Below are 23,736 nucleotides of genomic sequence, written 5' to 3' on the forward strand. Positions count from 1 at the left end.
GTCTCAAAAAAAAAAAAAAAGAAATATTAAATATTGCCATTGGTTGACTAGCACTCTGCAATCTGAATATGAGAACCCTGCTTAGTGACTAGAATGGTATATACCCCCCAAAAATTTATCTTTGTTTATTGATTAAAGATAATCCGTGTTCTCTTTTTATTACTGTTTCTTAAATTTCTATGATTTATATGTATTGCTATGTAATAAAAAGTAAATAAAAATTCCTAAAAGTCCTTTATTTCAAGATCACTGAACATTTCTGCCTATCAACATTACTTTTTTACTACATCTAATTATCTAAAATATTCACATTAAATACCTAGATATCTCTTTAGAACTGCAAGTTTTATATGAAAGTTGAATAGGTAGTTTTAATGGGAAATATATTTAAATTAAGACATTTCTTATTAAATATGTATGAAATAATTATGTTGACGAATTAACAATGTCACTTAGACAAAGCAATTATATATGAATAGAGAGGCTTTCAATATTTGGGTGATCTTTAAGAGGAAAAAAACGAGCTATAGTTCTCTGCAACACCAACCTCCCTGAGACTCTCCTTCAGAATGTTCCTTAAACTGTCGTCATCTCATCGTCGTCATCATCATCATTATCCCATCCTTCCATCCTCTCTGCTTTAATATGTCTTATTGATTCCCTATAGAGAAAAATCCTAACCTGAAAGCCTGGCTGAGCTCTATACGCTGCCATACTCTGTCACTGCCTATGTAAGCCTTTATGCAAGCTTTGCCATCTGCTACAATCCCAAACACCTTTACACACACAAATAGCGAAAATAGCCCCATTTTTCTCCCCTGTAAAATGGGGATAATACTACCAACCTACCTCATAAATGTATTGTGAGGATTAAATGAAAATACATCTTTTTTTTTTCTTTAAAGAGACAGGGTCTCACTCTGTCATCCAGGCTGGAGTAAAGTGGCACAATATAAGCTCACTGTAGCCTCAAACTCCTGGGCTCAAGCAATCCTTCCGCGTCAGCCTTTTGAGTAGCTCAGACTGTTACAGGCAGGAGCCACAGTAGTGAAAATATACTTGCATCAGGCAAAATATCGTTCATACACAGTAGCTGCTATTTTCCATTCTTCTGCTTTCTATGTCAAAACAAAGATAAAAGAAATCAATGACTTACTAGGATCTACTCTCATTAATTGCTCCTTCCCTTTTGAGCAGTAATTATTTTCAAAAGGGACTTTAACCACCTAAGACAACTAGATTCCTTCCTCTTATCTAAGCAAACTGTACATTTTAAGTGGGACCAACTTAAAGAACTCCAAATTGAATTCTTAGACAGGCTTTATTAATCTTATATAATAGAGAAGTTCTTCATCCTACTCAATGGAATAGCCCCCTAAACCTGGGTGGTATAAATTAAACAAGCCTGAATCTCTAGACTACAGGAAGCTAAAGATGTCTATAACTAATGTGTTCAGTGTATTACATTTCTAGGAATACATAATGCAGGAATATCATCCCAGATATATTTGAGGTTTCAAGAAAAACACAATGGTCACTGATTTTCTTTTTCCTTCCCCCTCAAGAAATCACTATGAGACAAAGAGGAAACAAATATTAGACTTATTATATAAGTAAGTGCGCTTGGGGTGGTAGGGTGGTGAATAACTTTATTTCAACATTTAATAATATGCCAATCACTGAGATAGGCACATTATATATATTATCTTATTTAATCTTCACAATAACCTTCAGAAGCAGATGTAGACACTGTACTATGATGCCCATTTTACAAATGAATAAACTGAAGGTCAAAGAAATTAAATACCCAGTAAGTAGTGAAGTCATAATTCAAACACAATTTGACACAAAACCCTACACTTTCCCTATGTATTACCCTGGTTTCTTGGCAACATCAACAGATTAAGAAGCTAATTTATTTGAAAACAGTTAACTTATAATAAAATTGTTCTAAGTCTAATTGGCCTAAAATTTTAATTTCTAGATTGAAATAAAAAAGAGAATACAAAGTACCTAAAACCACCCTCACTCCCTCCCCCTTTCCTCCCCATCCCAGCAAAATTAGAACCACAAAACATATCTGCTATAATACAACAATAATGTAATTATTAAGATAATTAACTTTCTTAGGTCTTCCAATATTCAGTGAACCCGATTAAAGAAGATAATGCCTAAGTACAGGCCACTTATAATTCCTTAATATGGAATTAGTTGGAATGTTTATAAATCATAAGCCTTAATATATAAATAAATATATGTATAAACATTATCTCTAATAGAGCTATGATAAATTGAACATAAAAGTTTAGTATACTTTCTTCTTAGCTATTTCTTGGGTGATTTAAAACTGTTAAGATAACATTTCTTTCTTCTCTAAGAAAATGCCACACCATCGTTATAAAAGAAGGAATTTTCTATATATGTTGATTGTAAAACACTATTTCTGATACTAAAACTCTACCTTATAGTATTTTTAACTTTTTGGAGTTCTTTCCCGTCTATAGTCTATAACCTCATTATTGTGTCAATTCTGTGAGGACGTATGGGTAAGTATTGTTATTCCTATTTTATACATAAGGAACAAAAGGAAATTAAGACCAACTTACTTGCCTAAAGTTATAAAGCCAGGCCTTAACAAAGCCAATTCTAAAACCTAATTACTGTTGCTGATTTGTTCATGGCCCCTGGCTTTTCCTCTTTAATAATTCTCTAGTTTAAATTTACTAAAAGCAACAATTATACTTAAATGGCCTGTAATGACAATTTTGTGATTTTTTCCAAAAAATCTAGGCATATTAATATATGTGATGTTATGTTTGCTTGCAAAAAATTAGCTCCTCAGTAAATAAACTTGCTTAACTGTAAAATCAGCTTTTTCCATATAAGAAGAAAAAACCCATATTATTAAGACAGAGTCTGGCTATCTCCCGGGCTAACAGAGGCATCATCATCATACATAGCCCACTGCAACCTCAAACTCCTGTGCTCAAGTGATTCTCCTGCCTCAGCCTCCCGACTAGCTAGGACCACAGGCCTGAGCCACCCACACGTCCCTGACTAATTTCTTCTATTTTTGGTAGAGACAGGTCTAGCTCTTGCTCAGGCTGGTTTTGAACTCCTGACCTCAAGCTATCCTCCCGCCTCAGCCTCCCAAAGTGCTAGGATTATAGGCATGAGCACCTGTCCCATGTATTATTATTTTAGTTGTTTTTAAGAGACATAATGCAAAACTTGAACAGTGGTTTCTTTGAAGAACTTATACAAAACCAAAGCCCAATACTTTAAAAAAAGTTTTGAATGTTTCTCTTAAGCCAGAAACATCTTGTATGAGGCTTTAAGTCTCCATATCTACTCAATTGTTTCACATTTATCACCTGTGGTCTTAACATATACACGTAAACAAAAAATAACTAAAGTGCTTGGAGCCAACTTTTAAAATCCTTTTAAAGTTCTTCATGTTTTATTTCTATGAGTGGAAAACTGGTATTAGCTGGATCACTAGGACAAAAAAGTCACTTCTAAAAAAAAAAAGAAAACCTAATCCCTGGTACATTCTGACATAAGCTAGCATATTGTGAAATCTCCTTCTATACAAAATGATGATCAATAACAACCTACTGAAAGAAGCCTTTTTAGGAATCCAGAGAATGAATTAAATTAGGATGCTCAACTGTCTGGGTTTGGCCAGAAATGAGAAAGTTCTTAAAACACAGGACTTTCAGTTTTAAAACCAGGACGAGTTGGCCACTCTCATTAAGGAGTAGAGAACATGTCTGGATACTTGATAGCATACAGCTAAAGGCTAACATTTTCTCTAGCCACCTTCCAAAAAAAAAAAAAAAAAATCACAAATTCAATTCTATTTTTACCTCATGCAAGCCCCAGTGAGCAAAATAAAAACTAACAAAGAAGGCATATAGCATTTTTTTTTTTGTTGTTGAGACAGAGTCTCACTTTGTTGCCCAGGCTAGAGTGAGTGCCGTGGCGTCAGCTTAGCTCACAGCAACCTCAAACTCCTGGGCTTAAGCGATCCTACTGCCTCAGCCTCCCGAGTAGCTGGGACTACAGGCATGCGCCACTATGCCCGGCTAATTTTGTCTATATAGATTTTTAGGTGTCCATATAATGTCTTTCTATTTTTAGTAGAGACGGGGTCTCGCTCAGGCTGGTCTCGAACTCCTGACCTTGAGCAATCCACCCGCCTCGGCCTCCCAGAGTGCTAGGATTACAGGCGTGAGCCACCGCGCCCAGCGGCATATAGCATTTTTAATAAGAATCCACTTTCAGTATATCAACTGGCCAGGGACTTGTGAAGTGAAATTTTAAAGAATGAGTTTACTTTCCCCATTGACCAACTTCCAACTTTTACTTCTTGTACTATTTTTACAAGTGACAATTTGAGCAGAAATAAAGCCAAGGTGTCCCACCGTTTGGTTTATGTCAACCAACATTAACGTTCTTTTATCAGGAAAAAAGGAAGTTCATCTAAACTTAAGAGTACTATGTCGGGACCAAAGTAGTAAGTGAGGTAACTTTCAAAAAGCAAGAGAAAATACTGTCTTCTTGCCAATATCTCAAAGCTAGTCACAATTCAAAAAAGTTATTTACACACACTAACCTGTAAATCAGAGGAGTTTGCTTTTCATAATGAAATAACTTCAAGCCTAAATGCTCCAGCTGTATAGCACAGCCCTCTGAAGCCACAGCAATAAGATGACTCACCAACTGGCAGGTGTCTTAGGTTCTATGAATAATGGGTATCTGCCTGGATGAGAACAAATGTATGTGCCCCAACAGACGAACTCATCCTGTTTGGCTAAGAGAGGAGAGAGGCTAAAAAAACTGGTCAGTAATATAGTACTTGTTTTATAATAGAAAGAATCGGACTTTTGCTACAAAGAGACTTATAATTCATGCAGACTTTCAAAATGTCCCCTGTACACATTTTATATCCCAGTTTTCACTCACCAGAAAAGTACAACACAGTAAGACCGAAGAGCATAAAAATCAATTTTATGACCCCCCCATATTAAAAATAACTGAAAGTGAGAATTATATTGAGTTCATTGTCTTAAGAAATGTGAAGTCAGAGTCACAAGAAAAGTAAATCCATATTTAAACCCTCCTATTATATTTAATGACTTGATGTCAGTTTCCACTCAAGTGAAAATTAATAGTACATATTTGAGTTGTGGTTCACTGATATATATTCCTTATGTGAAAACTGACACCATGCCACAGTTAATAAGATATGGGTTTATAAATATGGAATTAAAAGAAACTTACCCTTTCCCTTTGTGCAGCTCTGACTTCCAACCCAGTTTCTATAGAAACAGGAGGACAAGTGCCAGTGCCAGAAGTCTGCCAATTAGAACTCATCTTTGAGTTGCTGAATAATAAAGTCAGATCCCAAAGTCGGCTATAGGTTTTTGTCAGTAGTTCCTAAAAAGAAACCCAGGAGGAAAAAAGATGTTTAACCAATTACTGTTAGAAATGCTCCCTCTAAACTTGGCTATTAAAAAGTAAGCCACATATGTTAAAAAAAAAAAAATCTGTTAGGGCTTCAGACATCACTAAACTTTAAGGAGCAGCAAATAGAAGAAAAAATGTCCTTGAAGGTTCAAAATACCTTTAAGCCACTACATTAAAGGAAAATAGTACTCATGTATCACAGAAATAAAGTAGTTCCAATAATCAAACCTTAAAGTTCAGATGAATCCATTCCTTATGTGGAATGAATTTTCAGTAAGACTATAACACTGCAGAGAGTAAACGTCACAAATGAAATTTGTCAGGAGAAATAAATGATGATACAGGTTAAGTCTCCACAAAAAACAAACCTCTCATTACTCAGGAGAAACCTATAAATCACAAATGAACCCTTGAAAGGTTTTCTATAGATGGTGACATTACTGTGCTTGATGAAAAATTCCTTTAAATCACATATACCAATTTAAAAAATTTAAAACTGTAGGATGTGAGAATAATTCAGCTGCAGTTTTTCATTTGATATCAATATGGTTGCTCGGTGAATGCATTTTGGAATTTTTTAAATTCCAAATTTAAAATTCCAAATTTTTAAATTCTAAATTTAAATTTAATTTTTTTAAATAAAAGCTTACATCTAAAATATTCTGTATCTAAATTGACATAGTGCAATTCAGAGTACTCTCCGAACATTCATACTGAACCATTCCCTTTAATACATATGAATCTTAGCAATTGTTATATTATTTGTTGCTGTGTACTTTAATATGAATTAGATTCTTGATTATTATTGCCATGTGAGGAAAACCGGTTTATTTATGAAGTTAGTATTACATTACATTTGAGAAACAAAGGCAATTAGGAATCATTTCCTCAGTCCTGCTCATATCCATTCCCCCATATAAACTTCTAAACCTACCTCTACCAATTTTCCTAAATTCTAGGGCACCTAACAAACAGTGCCTCAAATATCCTCACCTGTACCTATAAAAAAAAAAAAAATAAATAACATGTTCTATCTCACAATGAAGAGAGGTGACCAGGACAGATTCGAAGGAGAGAAAAAAAAAATGTAAGTATAACAGAATAATCAGGAACCAACCAACTAGGATAGGCAAGAATAGTAACCCCTCCCCATCTTGGTGATGAGACACCTCTGGTAATTTTCTGGTCACCTGAGGCTTATTACCTAAGAAATCTTTTGTTCCTACTTTTATTGTCGAAAATACTAGGTGATATACATATTGTACTGAACCCAAATTACACTCTGAGAGTTTTTGGTTTTGATTTTTAAACAATCCTTAAAAGTTTGATTCCGTGTGTGTGTGTGTGTGTGTGTGTGAGAGAGAGAGACAGTACGTATAAAATTTGTCTCTAGGGCAGTGGTTCTCAACCCTGGCTGCACATCACATCACCAAGGACATTTAAAACAAAAACAAACCTGGGCCTTTGCAGAATCCCACTTGACCTAGATCAGTTTAAATGAATCTCAGAGAGCCCCTGCTATTGGTACCGAAGTTCCTCAGGTGATCCCATTGTGCAGCCAAGGTTAAGACCTCAGCTATAGAATACAGAAAAATTCCAATTAAGGAGTCCAGTTTACTCAAGTGTTTCTGTATAAAAAGAATATACACAACTAGAGTATATTAAGATACTTATCTCGGGAGCTAGGTAAGACTACTGAGATTTAACTTCTATATGCTAAAATGCAAATCAATTTTATAGGACATCAATTTTCCCAATATGCCTTAAAATGTGTAATAAAAAATATGTATACAGCACCTCAAAGTGTTAATTTTGCTTGTGATAACAGTTCTATTGTTGACATTGATGTAATAACTTATGCTTACGCATAAAATTTTTCATTAAGTCCTTTTCCTACTAGGTAAAAAGGAAATCTAGTCACCTGAGAAAGGTCATATAACAAATTCAGCACTAAAAATTGTATATACACATGTATCTGGCTTGCACAGGATAACAGCCATTCCACAAAAAGACCCTCTCAAGATTTAGTGTGGGAGTTTGGTTTGATACCACTAGAAAAATCACAAGTTCTGAAATATAGAAAGCATGGTCAGTGTGTTACATCAGAAACTACATATGAGTACAATGGAAACTGTCATGAGTTTACTGAAAGCAGAAAAGAATATGAAGCAGCATGCTGAGAAAATGAGGATGTATTAGAAGGAAGACTGTTTTGAAAGCTCAGGTTGGTCAACAATTATGAGCCCTTAGAAATAAAATCTTTAATATTGTATTTAAAAAGAACACTGTTGATCTCTGAACAAGAACATATTTATAGTCTTGCAGAGAATCTGAAATGCTAATAATTCCCTCGGCATTTGAAGGAAATTTATGTTACTTTTCTCAGACAGTTAGTCAAACCTTGACCAAATCGTATCACACCCCAAGCTTAACACCTCCAATGGCTTCCCATAGCAATAAGCATTTAAAATATACAGTCCAAACCCTTCATCCAGGGCCACTTGGCCCTAATTTATAGTTTACCACCTCCCTTCTTCCACCAGAATGTAAGTTCTGTGAGAAAAGAGACACTTGTCTAGTTTTTTTCACCAATATACTCCAAGATCTAGAATAATGCCTAGTATATAATACATAACCAAATGTCTAAAGAATCAATTAGCTACATTTATCAAACACAAATGCAGTATAGATACTGTAATTCAAATTAGGAAATCTTTCAATCATTTACAGGGCAAAGATATACTACCTATAATTCCTTTCTGTCTCAATCCTACTGGTTAGTTAAGAGGTAGTAGATGTAGGTGACGGTCCATTAATGGAAACAACTTTCAAGTACGTACACATACACACAATCCCAGAATCACTTTCAATTTTAATTTAAGATACTTGACTAAAGTCACATCATTTTTAGATAACATCTGAAAACTCAGGGATACCTCAATCAGTTCCTGGCTACGTATCCCTTAGCCAAGTCACAAAACTTTTCTGGCATCTCTTTAGCATTTCATAAACTAAAGAGTGGCCCTTCTTCACACATTGTTTTGAGGAAAAGTTAAATAAACTAGACTGAGTCCCTTGGAGACACAATTACTACAAAACTGTTATTTAAGTGACAATTTTAAGTAATAAATTCCATGGCATTTGCAGTTTTGTTCTTCCTGTCTGCTGTAGCATCTCTGAAGTTACTTTCTAAAAAGTTCCTCCTCAGCTTCTGAGACAACACTATTCTTGCTCTCCTACCTAGGCTTTTACCAGCACCATCTTCTCTTCCTGTGCCTCGACTATGACATTAGCCCAGGTTTACACCTCAGCATTCTACTCTCTATGGGACAGTGATGCTCAACACATGGCCCATTGACTGACTATGGAATACATCAGAATTACCCCAGGAAGCTTGTAAAAGAGCAAAGACTCCTCCACCATGCTGGTCCTAACAAATCCCAGAATGTCTGAGGGTGGAGCGAAGGGCCTGTATGTTTTCCAAATACTGCCAATGTTGACACTCGACAGCTTGAAATCCACTGCCTACACATTTTCTCAAGTTCGCAGCTTTAATCCTATCCTTAGCCTTCTGGCAAAAAATAGTGAGGCTTAACAGTACAGTGACCAAGAGAAAGCCCTAATTGAACAAAGGACTGGTTAGAACCCTGGCTCTATCACTTACTAAACTGTCAAATTATGGTCTGGGGTAAGACTTAAATGACACAATGTATATACAATACTTGACAGAATGCTTGCCCTGAAGTGGGTATTCTATTCAATAAATGACTGGTATCGATATGCCAACTGCTCATCCATCTCTACTCCCACCCTCCTCAAACTGGCCTGCCCTCCAGAATTCCCTATTTTGGTTGACCCAATCCTTACTAGTTTTCCAGGCTTCAGTCTGCATCGCATCTTTTCCATAGACCAATAAGCTGCTATAGTCTTACTCATACTTATCTGTCTGACATGTTGATCCCAACCTCCCTCCACCATTCCATGTCCTTCTCCAACTAAAAAATTCCTTTGTAAAGCCCTTCCTGACCATCCCAGCTTGAAGTAACCTGTTCATATACTCATTCACATACCAATATAACCCGTAAAACTCCATTAGCAATTAATCAAATATTGGCCTATGACACTTTCCTATAATTGTCTTAAAATTTTCCCTGATATTTAACTATTTACCTGTTTATACCTAGTTTCCCCAATTGGAGTATAAGTTGCTGAAAGGGATAGCGACTATCTGATACTTTCCTCTACATCCTCTGCATCTTAGTTCCTAACATATAGCAAAATCCCAACTGTAAGCTAAATATTAGTCACTTGGGTTGAAGTATGTTAAGTAATTTTACTTCACGGTTAAAATCTCTTCTTGGTTGCTGAGATCAACCTTGTCTGAGGCTTAAAGAAATTTTGTTATTCAATAAATTCCTCCGCCAAGAATTTAAAACTAGATTATAATTCAAGTTATTAATTGAAATGATCTTTTAAAGATGGAAGCTCAAAAAGACTTAATTGGAATGGGAGATGAAGGTGATGGTCAGAGCAGCCATAATCAGATAGACTGTTGCAAAAAGAAAAGCAGATGCTGTACAAGCCATAAGTACTAAATTTATTGTTTCAGATAAACAACTTGTAAACAATTATGACTTAAACTATGGAAGTGGTAAGTTGTAAAATCTGGGTTGCTTTACTGAAGTCAAGGTAACCCCTATTTCGATGTTAATATGCACAGCCAAACTTTTCAAAATGAGCCCAAGTCAGTTAGGAGGTGTTCCTGGAACTATTTCCCTTAAAGAATGCTAAATTTAGATCATATGAAAGACACTGATACTTCAAAAGGGTAATTTCCAATTTATAAAATCAGAACTCTAGATCTAACACTCAACCCAGTTAACGTTTCCTTCACAGTGCAGCTGGGAATAAATAAAATGATTTCACAAGTAATTTCAAAAAATTGTCATGCTGTGTACCTTCCTACTTTGTATGATACGGTTTTACATACAAATACACAAATTACCTGGTTTGCAACACATTTTTCTTGTTCTTACTAGAGAGATGAAGCCTGAGACCTTAGAAAGATACCAAACATGCAGAAATTCGTAGAAAGTATAAGGTAATCTTCCTAAATCTCCATAATAATTTAAAATATTTGCTTACTAATTGGAAAAACTATTTAATGGGCTTATGGTGTGGACTAGCAAGAAAAATAAAATACACTGAAATTGACATTTCTAACAGATACAAAGTGCTTAAAGAAATGCAGGGGAAAGATCATTTAGAAAAGCCTTAGATAGGCCAGGCGTGGTGGCTCGCGCTTGTAATCCTAGCACACTGTGAGGCCGAGGCGGGAGGATCACTCCAGGTCAGGAGTTCGAGACCAGCCTGAACAAGAGCGAGACCCCCCCCATCTCTACTAAAAATAGAAAGAAATTAGCGGGACAACTAAAAATATATATATATAGACAAAATTAGCCAGGCATGGTGGCATATGCCTGTAGTCCCAGCTACTCGGGAGGCTTGAGCCTAGGAGTTTGAGGTTGCTGTGAGCTAAGCTGATGCCACTGCACTCTAGCCCAGGCAATAGAGCCAGACTCTGTCTCAAAAAAAAAAAAAAAAAGCCTTAGATGGCAGCCACCTCTACACCAGATCTGTTTTAAACTCTTATAACACATTGAGAACCTGAAAAATCCACTGTACTTGCTTTTTCCCTTTTACTATATCAAAGTATGGGTACATAAGTTGTCCAGCTACATAAACAACACAAGGAGCTCAATCAAACCTGTGGAAAAAGTAGCTAGTACAGATCAGCTATTGTAGTCACCAGATATTTGATGTCTTCAGAAAGAGACAAAAAAGAAAAATTCTATTCACAATTTTTGATCTCACTTAGAACAGAGCAAGGAAACCTTGTATTATATACTGAAAAAGTTGTGCTTGTGATAAGTTGCCAAAGCCACACTTGATTAATGGTGGGAACAAAAGGGTTTAGAAGACTGGTAAAACTACATGGACAATGAAAATGTTAACAGCAAACCAAAGCCAGACTCAACACTGTCTATTCCCTAAAGTTGCTGTTACCTAATTTTATAATCTCTTTGCGGGAGTAACCATTTTGGCTAAAATATCTATCATTCCCAATCTGATGGCATACTTTCTTTTGTTGTTATTATACAATTTAATGCCCTTATAAGTTTAGAAATCAGTGTTTGTAAACAGCAATGTTTTTTACAGCATTAAATCCTTCTGCAACATTAAATCACAACTAAGGGCGAAAGCCAAGGTTAATGGAAAACGTCAAAATTTTAAGGACATCAAGGCTGTAGTTCCCAACTCTTTAACCAAGATTTTAAAACTTTGGCTCCCCATTAAAAGAAAGTTTTCAAATGTTAAAATAAATTAAAAAATAAAAATATCATGTAGAACAAAAGTTCTGGCCTAGAATTTTGTAAATATAACACTTTGGGTAAGGGATGGAAGCCAGTAATGGCAGCACAGTGTCTAAAGACTTCCATCTAGAGAAACAGACCCAAAACATTGAAAGCCCTCACCCTATTAATTACAAAGCATTTTGACCTCTAAAAACCCTCTTACCTGTTTACAAGAGTTTATACAGCTGTTTGCCACTGGAACACCACCTTGCAGAGTATAACCGTGGCATCCTTTGTTGATAATCACCTGTTGCCTAGCAATCATCATCCCGCATGGAGCCAGACAGCACTAGGGCTCTTCCATCCGAGGTTAAAATTCAAAACAAGCCCAACAAGCCTGCATTTCAAGGTGGTCTTCGTCTGCAACTAGTTAAGTTTAAAACTGGCAAACAACAATGGTGTCTGAAGCCAATGGTGCAGCATTGCTGGTTTCCTCTTGAACTCCAGCGTTGTCACTGTGCACCGAAGTCTCCTGCTGCAAACAGGGGAGTTGTACTCCTGTACTGGGAACAGGCTTCCAAAGCTCAGGAGCCCCTGTACAGGATAATGCAGGAACTAAAGGCAAATACTTTTCCTCCTTAAGGATGCCTCCATTTTTTCCTCACAATCTGTACTACCAACCGAAGTGACCGGGCCTGAGTGTGCGTTCGTACCTATGAAACCGTCACGGTGCATGCACATCCAAGGCATGTGGAACCACAGGTCAAATAAGGCACAGATACCAAGTAACGGTTCTAATTACAAACGCTAGCTCTCAGGAACTCTTCATCCATTCAGAACTAAACCCATCACTGCATAACTCTGGTAAGAAGCCCCTGGAGATGGAGGAGCTCCTCAAATGTGTCAGGAAAGGCTTTATTAACATCATTAACATTTAAAAGGCAAACGGAGCATTTCTCCTTCTTTTGGCAATTTGGTGCAAATGTTAAGTGCAAGATAAAGCAATTTCAAACTTTTCTTCAAATTAAAAACGAAACTAAGGCCAAACGTGATGGGTGAACAAAATAAATCAAAACTTAAATTTCAGCAACTCCGGCTCTTCAAACCAGCAAAGCCCCCGACTCGTGCACTGTGGTGAGGTTTAGGGTGCTTGCCCCGGCTTCTTTCGTGCCAGCAAACAGCACCATTTCCTCATCACGTTGAGGACCGAGAAGCAAATGATCCCCTTCACTGCAAACAAAGGGGGTCACAGTAACACTAGTGATCCTTCAGAATTGACACACCTTGATAGTCAAAATGAAATTGATGGTCTCCCTGCTTCTTGCTCAAGACATACAAGATCTGAGCAGCAGCAAGTACCCCCTCAGCTGCAAACAAAGGGGTCAAAGGTTTGCCGTCAATTCACTTCCAGGCAGAAAAACATTTTCCTCAAAAGAAACAATTTATTTAGAATAAAACAAAAGCAGCTCAACTGTGAGCGCATGTTTGAGTGACAGCTACTTTTAAGCTGTGTGAGCCATAAAAAGGGTTTTTCTTTAACTTTTCCAGAAATCTTGTGTACACAGCACAAAGCAAAGAGGTCATTTTTTTCCACTTAAAACACCGGCATTGGCATCACAATAGCAGATACACAACTTTAAGCTGCCATTTTAGTAAAATGCACAAATACTAAACAGATTAGCTTTCTTCCATCAGCGGCCCATGTAAACTCCACATAAGCCACAACTTCTCTTCAAAAAGGTCCATTATAGCTTTGCATTCCAAATCTTCATCCGCTGTTCACCAGTTTTGCTTGCGGGGGGGAAAAAAAGGTTATTCAGTACAAATGTTTACAATATTAAAAATATATATATTTCCCCTATGCCATTTTAGATGAACATAACATTAACAAGACCTTCCTGAATAGTCCACCTCGACTTCAAAAAGCACCAATAATACCCACTGGCACAAACCTTCAAATGAATTTACTATATGAATGGACAAATAACAAGTAGAACAATATGGTGGGGTTTTTTTAAAGACTGCAATTGAGGATTATAGGACTGAAAATATCCTTTATACTCATTTAACTGAGTAAAACATGTCAAAAAAATTCAAAAAAAGCAAGTTCACATTCAATTTATAATCTATCGATATATTCTAAATATAACTTAAAAAGTGAAACCATAAAAAGGTGACGTTTAGTCGAACTTTTACCCCATCTATTGTCATTCTGTAACTTACATGGAGCAACTATTATTGTAGAAAGGGGTCAAGATACAAAGTCGTTTAAAAATCCACCTTCATCTGTGTTACCAAAGACAGCAGCCGTTATTTTAAGAAAACACTCATACAAATAATTGCTAAACAGCCAAAGAACACTTCAGGATTCTCACTTTTTAACTCTGTTTAGATCATTCATATAGAACTCTTCATTAAGCTTAACATTTCACTGTGGTTAACTGAAACCATTTTCTCCCTTTAGGGACACCACCATAACCACTATAACAGGGTCAGCTCCACTTGTCATCTCTTCTTGTTCTCATACCTAACTCCTATCTCAAAACCAAACACTGTGGCAGAGAGAGAAAAAAAAAAAAAAAAAAAGTCCAGAAATTCTCTGCAGGAAATTTTTTCACATAAAAGGTCATTAAGGCCCTCTTCTCAAGAGGATTTCCTAATTGTTACCACAGAGTTTTTGGTGAATGGTTCTTACATGGACACAAACTGCAGTTCAAGCTGTACCTGCATACTGAGCAATTTCACTGTCTAAACCAAGTGGACTTAAATTTAAAAAAAAAAAAAGCATTATCAGTGAAAACTTGCTCATAATCTAGTTCTTAAATAAACCTAAACAATGTCTGACCCTGAAAGCAACCACCAAACATCTGACTTTCACTACTGTACCTCAAATGATCTAAGTGAGTCAAGAAGGGCCAGAGTATATTTTACCTTCAAAATGTGACAAAAGCTTATAACAGCCAGAGGAGGACATTTTAACATGTAATCGTTTGAAGAAAAACTCTATCCACTCTCAGTTGAGAGTCAAAGTACACATCTTAAACCAGGAATTTAAATTTTCGTGTGGAAAATTCTTTCTGGGAATCCCAGTTACTATCAACAAAATAATACCAAAAAATTAAGTGGAACTATTTATTGGCTAGGTGCTGAGTGATTGCTTGCTTTTCCATAAACTTTGAAAGTTGTGATCTAAAAGTCTTAATTATCTTGTTTTTACCAATAATACTTAATAAGTCATTAAATGATATACTGAAGAAATTTTCTTCCCATTCATTTTAACTATGTTCCAGAAAAATCAACTATATTAAAATAATTAAAGAGAAAAGATAGAAAAAAAATTGGTTGTTACAAAGAACACCCAATGTTGGGATTCTGGCCAATGAGAATTAGAACCAGTTTTAGACTTTCGCTTTCATTCATATTCTGAAGGCTTAAGTAGACACTTTATGGATACTATGAACCCGCACAATAGAACGGGCAACACATATAAGAAATTCATCTGGACGATGGCACTCTGTAGGTAAGCACCAAACTAAACATAATTAGTTTTTTTATAATACACACATTTAGAAATGGTAACAAGCCATTGTTTCAAAAACATAGAAGCACAAATTGCCCAGATCTAACAAATAAAGCAATGTCAGATAAGGATTCAAACAAACATGGAGCAAAAACCACAGTACTCTTCAGTAAGCTGTCACACGAATTTTAAAAAAAAGGAAAAGAAAAAAGGGAAAAACCACACACATTTTGGATTATCGTAAAATTAGATATCATGGACTTCACTCTCCGAAAGAGCAAAATCATTTGTCCAACCATCTTATCAAAAGATATTCAAAAGTTAATGGTTAGTGAAATTATTTAAACTGGAAAAATATCTAGTGACAAATTGTACTTTGAGCCCATGTATGCATAGACTCTACACTTGCATTAGTTTCTGAACAGGTGTCTACTCTTATGCCAAGCACTGCTTTTTGAAAGCAAAAAGCATCAAGTCTTAATTGTAGGATTTCAGGTATTTTCCCTTACAGGCACATCCATGACCTTTGTGCTCATAGGCCAGTACCTTCCTTCTCTCAAAATAGCTAGTTTTTCCAGTTTAAAAACAAACAAAAACCCCACAAAAACCTCCAAACTTATAAATGCACAGCAAAAACCCAAAGGGATGACACAGCAGTGATGAGGCTTTCGTGCTGACATGCATTAGACACCTGTCATAATGGAATATAAAAATTATATGACATTTCCCTGGGTTATTATTGGTGCTATTTCAAAACCACCAGCTTTGATAACAGAAAGAAAACAGCTGGGTTCTGCCAGGCTTCGAATAAGTCACTTTCACAGAATAGAAACATGACCATGATCCAGAAGGTCCTAAAGTTTCTAATCATATTATCATAATTAAATATCAAGGGCCTTAGGTGAAGTCCTCAGCGTTTAAATCAAGGGAGATCAAACTGTGTGAGGGTGGAAAAAAACAAAACCAAAAACCCAAGGGAGAAAAATATACTTACTACTAAAGACCTGACAAACTACAAGTGGGGGTGTAGGAGTAGGTGAAAAAACAAAAAGCAAGAAATCATCCATCACTATTAAGCTGTAGAAGCCCTGCTGAGAAGCAAAAGTCATTATCATTGTCAGCTTTGGAAAAAAACACTGAAGGTGTGTTAAATGATCTTGTATTAATTCCAGGTGTCTGGGAAAACAAAACAATAAAAAAACAGCTTCCCTACACTGACATTTCAATTCTCTGTGGCTGGACACTAGTGAAAATATTGAACACGAAATTTCAAAGATAATTCAAAACGTTTTCAATAATGTAATGTCACCATTACTGTTTAGATATAAAAATACAAGCAAAATTTTAAAGGAGTATGTCAAAGGCATTTTCTGATGACTTTAAAAAAAATTCTGCAATCCAGATATGGCTGATTAATGCCCACTGAAACAAAAGATGACTTATGAGCCTGCAGACAACTCTTCTTTCTATTATTGAAACCAGAAATTTGAATGGATACAAAAACTCATCTTTGATGAACACTTAGTTTTGAAATATGCACAATTAAATGAGAACTGTATCTGCTACACCGCTCTGAAAAAGTCAGTAAAAACACCACCACGCACCAATAACTGACCAAAGAATTCTGATTTTAAAAGCACCTACTCACTTCTTGCATACTAGTGTAAGCGTAAGACATATGGTTTGTAACACAGTCCTCAATTTTTACTCAACAGTTACAGCTACAAACCAAAAGTGCATATATGGGATACAGAACTCAAGAACTAATGATTAAAAAGAAAAAAAAAATGCATGTTAAAGCAAACTCTGGGAATAAACTGTATCCTAAGAGAAATACTCAAATACCTGATTAAAATAATTACACTGCTATACAATTTACCAGCATATACTTTTGAGATCCCTGATCAAATTTTAGTCACACAAATAACATTTCTGGTACAAGAATTATTTACCTACACACCAATTAAGCCATTTTTAGGTGGACATCACCATTTTTACACACTTGACTCTTTTCTCCAGATTCTGACTTCAAAATTTTAGTTTTGTAACTTCGAGGATTTTTTTTTGAAGCTCAGGTTAAAAAAAAAAAAAACTGAAGAAAAAGAGGAAAAAAGTTACTAATAAGGGTAGGAACTCCTAATTAAAGCAAATCCACCTGCCTGCGGGGCATCCCTTTTATTTAATAGCTAAACTGTCCTGACTGCTATTTAAAGAGGTTTACAAAAATATAAAAAAGAAAAAGCTACAACTAAACAACTAATTAAAAAGAAAATTTCATCTGATGCTGTATCCCATTACATATCACAAAACAGGAACCATGTCAAAGTAGTAAATACAAGTTACACATGGACTTTAGGACGCACCACGGACAATGATCATGACCAGGTAATCTTCTTCAGATTTGGCCAGTGCCTTGGCAGGGGAATCCAGGAACTGCTGGGAGAACTCACAAGGTGGGAAGGCATGAAGGACACCGGTGTTTTCCTTGTCTTTGTTGCCCCCCACAGGGAGGCTGATCACGCCGGCTGCCTGCTTTTGCTTTAAATAGGACACAAGGTTCCTAAGCGGCCTCTGAGTAGAGGTGGCAGTGTCTGATGTAACCGAGGAAGAGGAGGACCGGCTGTCAGAACTTCCAGGCACAGCTAGAAGAATGGCATAACCATTGGGCCCTGCCACTTTGATGCGTCGAGTTACTTCATCCAACTTGGGCTGGTCCAAACGAAGACGCTGAGTGATCTTGAGCTGGGCCACTTTGCCTCCAGTTGAACCCTCTACAAGAAGACTACTAGCCACTTGGAGGTCACCCTGCAACAGATGCATATTAGAAGGAAAGTTGCTGTTCTTCAGTAGAAGCATGCCTTGCCAGGCCAAACAGAGTTTGGGAGAGGCTGTTGCTGCTGGGGCTGTTCCCCCATCCTGCTTCTGGGAAGGGGACTTCAGTTTAGATGAAGCAGTGCTGGTGCTAGGTGCACTCCCATCAGATCGGTCTTCTTTCTTCAGAGGGCTTTTTCCCTCAGTGGGAGCAGTTGTCCTGTGCTTCCTATCCCGTTCAGCTGATGCAGAGTTTTTACGGTCTCGCTTGTCACCCTGGCTCTTCTCCAAACTACCTCGCCGGTCTCTGATTGGAGAGGGCCTTTCCAAGAGAAGAAGACGCGAAGATCGATCGTTGTCGCTGTTGTAACGATCCCTGCTACTGCTCAATTCTGGACTGCGGTCAGGAGAAGGAGCACAGTGACGTTTTCGTGGGCGGTCGCTTTCAGGGGACCTATCCAGATGCCGTCCTCCACCCTCCTCAGGCAGCCTTCGCTTCCTAGGCTGGTCTCTGCTGCTGGGAAGATCTCGGTCACCTCTGTCCCGGTCCAAGGACCAGCCATCCCTCCTGCGATCCAGGCTATCCAGTGGCTCATAAGCAGGCACAGCAGTAGCTGCAGTCCGAGTGCTGCGTTCTCGGACTGGGGGTGGGGGCGGCACCCAATCAGAGTCAGGATAAAGGTCCCTATCACGATCTCTGTATAGTAAAGGTGGTGTCCTATCCCGCGCACCCCTCAAAGGGTCTGGTGCCCGATGTCCGAAAGCATCTGTCACCAGTTCATAATGAGTCAAAGGCAGAGGCTGCAGGTATTGCTGCTGGTAACGATGTTCTGTATCTGCAAAATCTACTCTAAGGCGTCGATCTGGACCACCAAGTGGGAAGCCCCTCATATGGGTCCAGGCAGCATGAGCTGCATCCAGGCTTTCATACTGGATATATGCCCAGCTATCACCTTTTCGGTAGTCGATGGTGCGTATGGTGCCAAATCGGTCAAACTCTCGTGCCAGGGCAGCAAGAGGCACCCAAGGTCCTAGGCCACCTACCCAGAGGCGGGTGGTGGGTGTAGCTTTACCATAGCCAATTTTGATAGGATTCCGAATTATAATTTTGCCAGACATGGCTAGTTTGGCCCGGTGAGACATATCTAGGTTCTCAAACTTGAGAAAGCCATAAGTACTAGTCTGGCCGCGAGTAGGCCTCTTGATGTCTACTTCTGTGATGACTCCAAAGCGATCAAAAGCCCTTCTTAGATCGCTCTCTGTCACAGTGATGTCTAGGTTGCCCAAGAAAAGCGTCCGGTTAGCTCGCTGATCATCTTCGGGTGAAATCTCATCCACTTCTCTAAAAGGAGCAGCACCGGCCCCAGCTCCCACCCTTGGCTCAAGACTGTACGCTGGGCACACTCTCTCATAGAACGGATAGTCTCGTTCTCTCTCTAGCTCTCGGGGCAATGGTGGCGGAGGAGGAGGGGGCAGGCGGCCAAGAGCCAACTGCTGCAACCGGTAGTCTCTGTATCCCAAGGCAGCGCCACCAGGGGAAAGTGATCTCTGGCCTCCGCCACCCCCAGGAGGGTGCCGGTGACCGCCTACTGAGGCACCGACCACGCTGGTTGACGGAGGATAAGTATCTTTGTCTAAAGGGGAGCGGCTGCGACGCCGGCTCACATACACAGCTTCTATCTTCAGAGGCCGGTCATAGAGCACCAGGCGGCCTCTGGCATGCTTGGCCGCCCGCGCGTCCTCTGGCCGCCGGAAGTTCACAAAAGCTACCCGCTCATCCCCGCTGCCAGAACCCGAGAGATGGCTTATTTTGACACTCACATCACCGAAGCGTTTGAACTCGTGAAACAGTCCGTCCTCCACCGCCTCGTCACTTAGCTGGGAACCCAACTCGCTTATCTTCAGGGTCTTGTATTCCCCGCCATCCCCGCCGCCTGGAGCTGAGGAGGCGGCCCCTGAGGAACGTGACTCCCCGCCTCCACCCCGGGAGCTGCTGCGCGACTCGCCCCCGCCCGAGGAATTTTTGGTGCTTGGGGAGCTGTAACTATGCAAGCGGCTACTGGAGCTGCCCCCACCAGTGTCATACTCGCGGCTGCCACCTCGGCTGCTGGACTTGTCCAGATGTAGACTCCGCCGCGACCCGCCGCCGCTGTCGGTCTTTCCGCTGCTGCTCCCATTGCTGCCACCAGAGCCCCCTAACTTCTTGCTCCGCTCCCCGCGGGAAATAGAGTCCTCACCACCACGGGAACGTTTGGCCTTCACTGGCGAGCGCTCTTTTCCCTTCATTGTTGCGGGTCGTAGGAGGTCGTCTCCGCGGAGCTGATTAACCCGCCGCCCCGCGCTCGTTTCACACAGCGGAACCGCACGCCGCCATCTTGGACTCCGCCGCGGCAAAGGATCCCGCCCCGCACTCCTCATTGGTCTATTAGCTCTGTCTTCTACAGTCTGATTGGGAAAACCATTTGTCTGTCTTCACAGCTCCCCGCGCTCCGGGAAGGGGCCCGCCCAACCACTGTTATTGGGTTCCCAACGCCCGAGTCAGAGTACCTTATTGGTTACATTCGTTGTCTATCTTAACGGTTTCTCGCGCCAGGCTGTAGCTCCGCCCCTCGCACTCTACAGTCACCTGACCCAAGATCTGGAGGCGTTGATTGGACAAAAAGTCTGCCCTGTAACGGTACTTCTTGCGCGGTGAAAGCAGCGATCCCACCTCCGCATCCCTTTCATTGGCTTGTGACCCCGTCCTTTAAACCACTATTTGGGAAGTTGAGCCATCCGTTCTGGCGTTTTTTCCTGAGAGGCCGGCTCACCGTAATCTCGCGAGAAAGGTAGTGCTCCCTCTTTCGACCCCCTTCTCCCAACTCCTGCGGCGGCTAAATGAAATTTGAATCTGATTGGGTGTTAACAAGGATGTTGATAGGCTGAGATGACTGTCCATCATTCGCTTCCCATATACTGAGGAGGCTGCCTGAAGGTGAAAGACTAGAACACGCGCTTGCTTTGCGACAACAGTTAGATGTCGCGAGAGGGTGACCGTAAGCCTGCTCCGCCTCCCTGCGCTTTCGGCGTTCTCCCTTCCAACATTTGTTTGGTCCCGTGGCGTACTTGGCTGTGCTTCGGGTCTTGGAGCTGGAAACTTCTGGTCTGCCCACCGTCCTACAGTGCCGGACCAAAGGCTGGGCTAGCCCTCGGCTGTCGGGCCGTTGAATTCCTCAGGAAGCCGTCCCGGGGCGCCCAGCAGACACCATCTTAGTACCTCTGGCCGCTGCGTGCACAGCCTGAAAGAGCCCCACCCCCTGTGCCCAAGAAAGCGCCACCCGCGGTCACTGGGGCCGGCGGGGCCGGGATTTCGGGGCTCACAAAGCCCCAGGTTACTCTGACTCTCTGGGGCGGTGGACCCCGAGTGCTAGGAAGCAGCGCAGCGAAGACAGCCCTTACGAGGGAGTCTGGCTCTCCCGGGTGCTTCTGTTCCCGCCCAAGGACCCCGGGTAACCGAGGGGAGTGACCAATGCTCCCAGTCTTGCGGCCCGCGGGCGTGGCCGGAACTGTCCAGCCGCTGCGGACGTGTCTTAGGGCGGCCTGTTTCATGTTGCGAGTCCGGTTGATTTTTTATTGTGTTGTCGAGTAATATAGCTGTTTATTTTTATATGTAATGCTTCTACCCTGAAAATAAGTGAAATTTACGCTCCATGCAGATATGTCACTTTTTTGTGTGTGGCTTCTTGTACCCCCTGACGTCCCAGGTATTCTATATTAGAACCTATAGTACAGCCGTCTTGTTGCTTCTCTCAGTCCACCTCGTTTGGATCCTTCAATCATTATCCGCTTCGAAACTCAACTTTAATTCTTTCCATGATTGAGTTTAGACTGGTACAGCCTATGCCCTGGCGCTCACCGTCTTGTGAAGGGAGGTAATGCTGAGTTGGTCAGAAGTTACGCTTTCTTAAGTATCCCGGCCTGGCAGGGACAGAGTTTATGAGGATTCTTGCATTGATCCTGTCCTCAACCACATTTCTCAAGATCCAGTCTACAGTAGAGGATGTGAGGTGTTTTTAAACATGACGTTTTTCAAGGTAACAATAATGTCCCCAAAACTGAAACCGTTTTGAAGACTTTTTTTTTTTAATTGAGACAGAGTCTCACTCTGTTGCCCAGGCTAGAGTGCCGTGGCGTCAGCCCAGCTCACAGCAACCTCAAACTGCTGCACTCAAGCTATTCTCTTGCCTCAGTCTCCCAAGTAGCTAGGACTGTAGTTGTGTGTACCACCACGCCAAGCTAATTTTTTCTATTTTTAGTAGAGATGGGGGGTCTCCCTCTTCCTCAGGCTGGTTTCGAACTCCTGAGCTCAAATCCGCTCACCTCGGCCTCCCAGAGTGCTAGGATTACAGGCCTGAGCCACCGCGCCCGGCCTGGGAAATGGTATTTAAAGATACAAATCTGGATATTGGGGATAAAAACACACAAACACATTATTTGTAAAAGCACAAAATAAAGAAAAAGCTTTACATAGGAGTTTTTAATCTTTTTCAAGGTTGTACTAATACAACACAAAGGGAAATTGAAGTTAAGCCATTATCTGATTATCTTACTCAATGCAGTAGCCAATCCAGATAAACCAGGCTCCAGAATGACTATTTTTGCCCTAAATTGATTTGCTTAGGTGACTCACTGATCAAAGAAAAAGATAAGACCAAATCAGTATATTTTCTCAAACTTCATAATAGGGATTGTGGGAGAGAATTCGGGGAGCTGAACGGGTAGCAGTACATGTGGCAATGCTTGAGGCATGCCAGGCTTAGTGGCTTGCCACTTGAAATACCCAGGAGCTTGATGGAAGCTACTGCCCACAGCTGGCTGTAGTAGGAAGGCTTGCTTAGGGGGACTGGTAGCCTAGCTCAAGCCAAGAAGACTAGTAAGTTTAATGATTATATGGGAAAGGCCTAGATTCCATTGCCAGGAACAGAGCCAAAATGTAGCCTGTGATACGTGTGTGTGTTCATAACAGAACTGAATAATGACAGTATGTTGGATCCATGCTGTGGTTAAAATAGTTATTAATTTTGTTGTCCTTTGTGTTCTTTAAAGCATGAAGTTGCTTAGGTTTTATCAGCCTGTGTTTACACATGTGCTTTAGAGAGGGCACGGGTAAAAGTGGATAAAAGTGACCCATGGTTTAGAGGGCCAAGACTTACAACCTTTCTTTTGGTGTAGGTGATGGAGTTGTTGAGGTATAATCCACATTTTCATCTAGTCTTCTTGTGTTCAATGGCCAGATTTATGAGGACAGCCGACCTGGGTGAGGAGGATCTTTCAGTGGTCATGAAAACAAAGTTAAGCTACCAACATTCTCTGAGCATCATGGAAGTATGTTATCAATCTCTCCTTTAGTGCCCTGCCAAAAACCAAGAAGTAGTTTTGAGAAAAACCTGGCATAGCCCCTGTTGGCATCAGTGGTGGCCCCTTGGAGCTGTACAACTTAAAGACCCTGAGGACACAGCCCAGTACTCACGACTAGCTTTCTATTAATATATGAGGTGCTTTTTTTTCCATCTCCTTTAAAATCAGTTTTAGGTTTAA

The 23,736-nt window shown here is 40.0% G+C and overlaps 1 protein-coding gene across 3 annotated transcripts; it reads right to left on the minus strand.

Moving 5' to 3' along the window:
- Positions 1 to 13,209: 13,209 nt before the first annotated feature.
- On the minus strand, positions 13,210 to 20,606 carry RBM15 (RNA binding motif protein 15). Of its 3 annotated transcripts, none has more exons than XM_069479014.1 (2): positions 17,712 to 20,606; positions 13,210 to 13,619 (listed from the first exon to the last, which is right to left on the minus strand). In XM_069479014.1, exons 1-2 carry the CDS (start codon positions 20,575 to 20,577, stop codon positions 13,597 to 13,599), a joined length of 2,889 nt encoding a protein of 962 aa, XP_069335115.1. In that variant the 5' UTR covers positions 20,578 to 20,606; the 3' UTR covers positions 13,210 to 13,596. The 3 variants fall into 3 exon arrangements, with proteins under 3 accessions (XP_069335115.1, XP_069335113.1, XP_069335114.1); XM_069479012.1 differs by having other exon boundaries at positions 17,708 to 20,577; XM_069479013.1 differs by lacking the exon at positions 13,210 to 13,619 and adding an exon at positions 14,025 to 14,380 and having other exon boundaries at positions 17,712 to 20,577.
- Between the last annotated feature and the right edge of the window lie 3,130 nt (positions 20,607 to 23,736).

Source organism: Eulemur rufifrons, chromosome 8, assembly GCF_041146395.1.
Source record: "Eulemur rufifrons isolate Redbay chromosome 8, OSU_ERuf_1, whole genome shotgun sequence".
NCBI classification, from domain to species: Eukaryota; Metazoa; Chordata; class Mammalia; order Primates; family Lemuridae; genus Eulemur; species Eulemur rufifrons.

Coding starts and splice junctions, on each gene's coding strand:
- RBM15 (XM_069479012.1), bottom strand. CDS start 20,577: ATGAGGAGTGCGGGGCGGGATCCTTTGCCGCGGCGGAGTCCAAGATGG. Junction 13,620..17,707: donor ATGATCATTGTCCGTGGTGC/GTCCTAAAGTCC, acceptor CCCCCCCGCAAG/CAAAACTGGTGAACAGCGGA.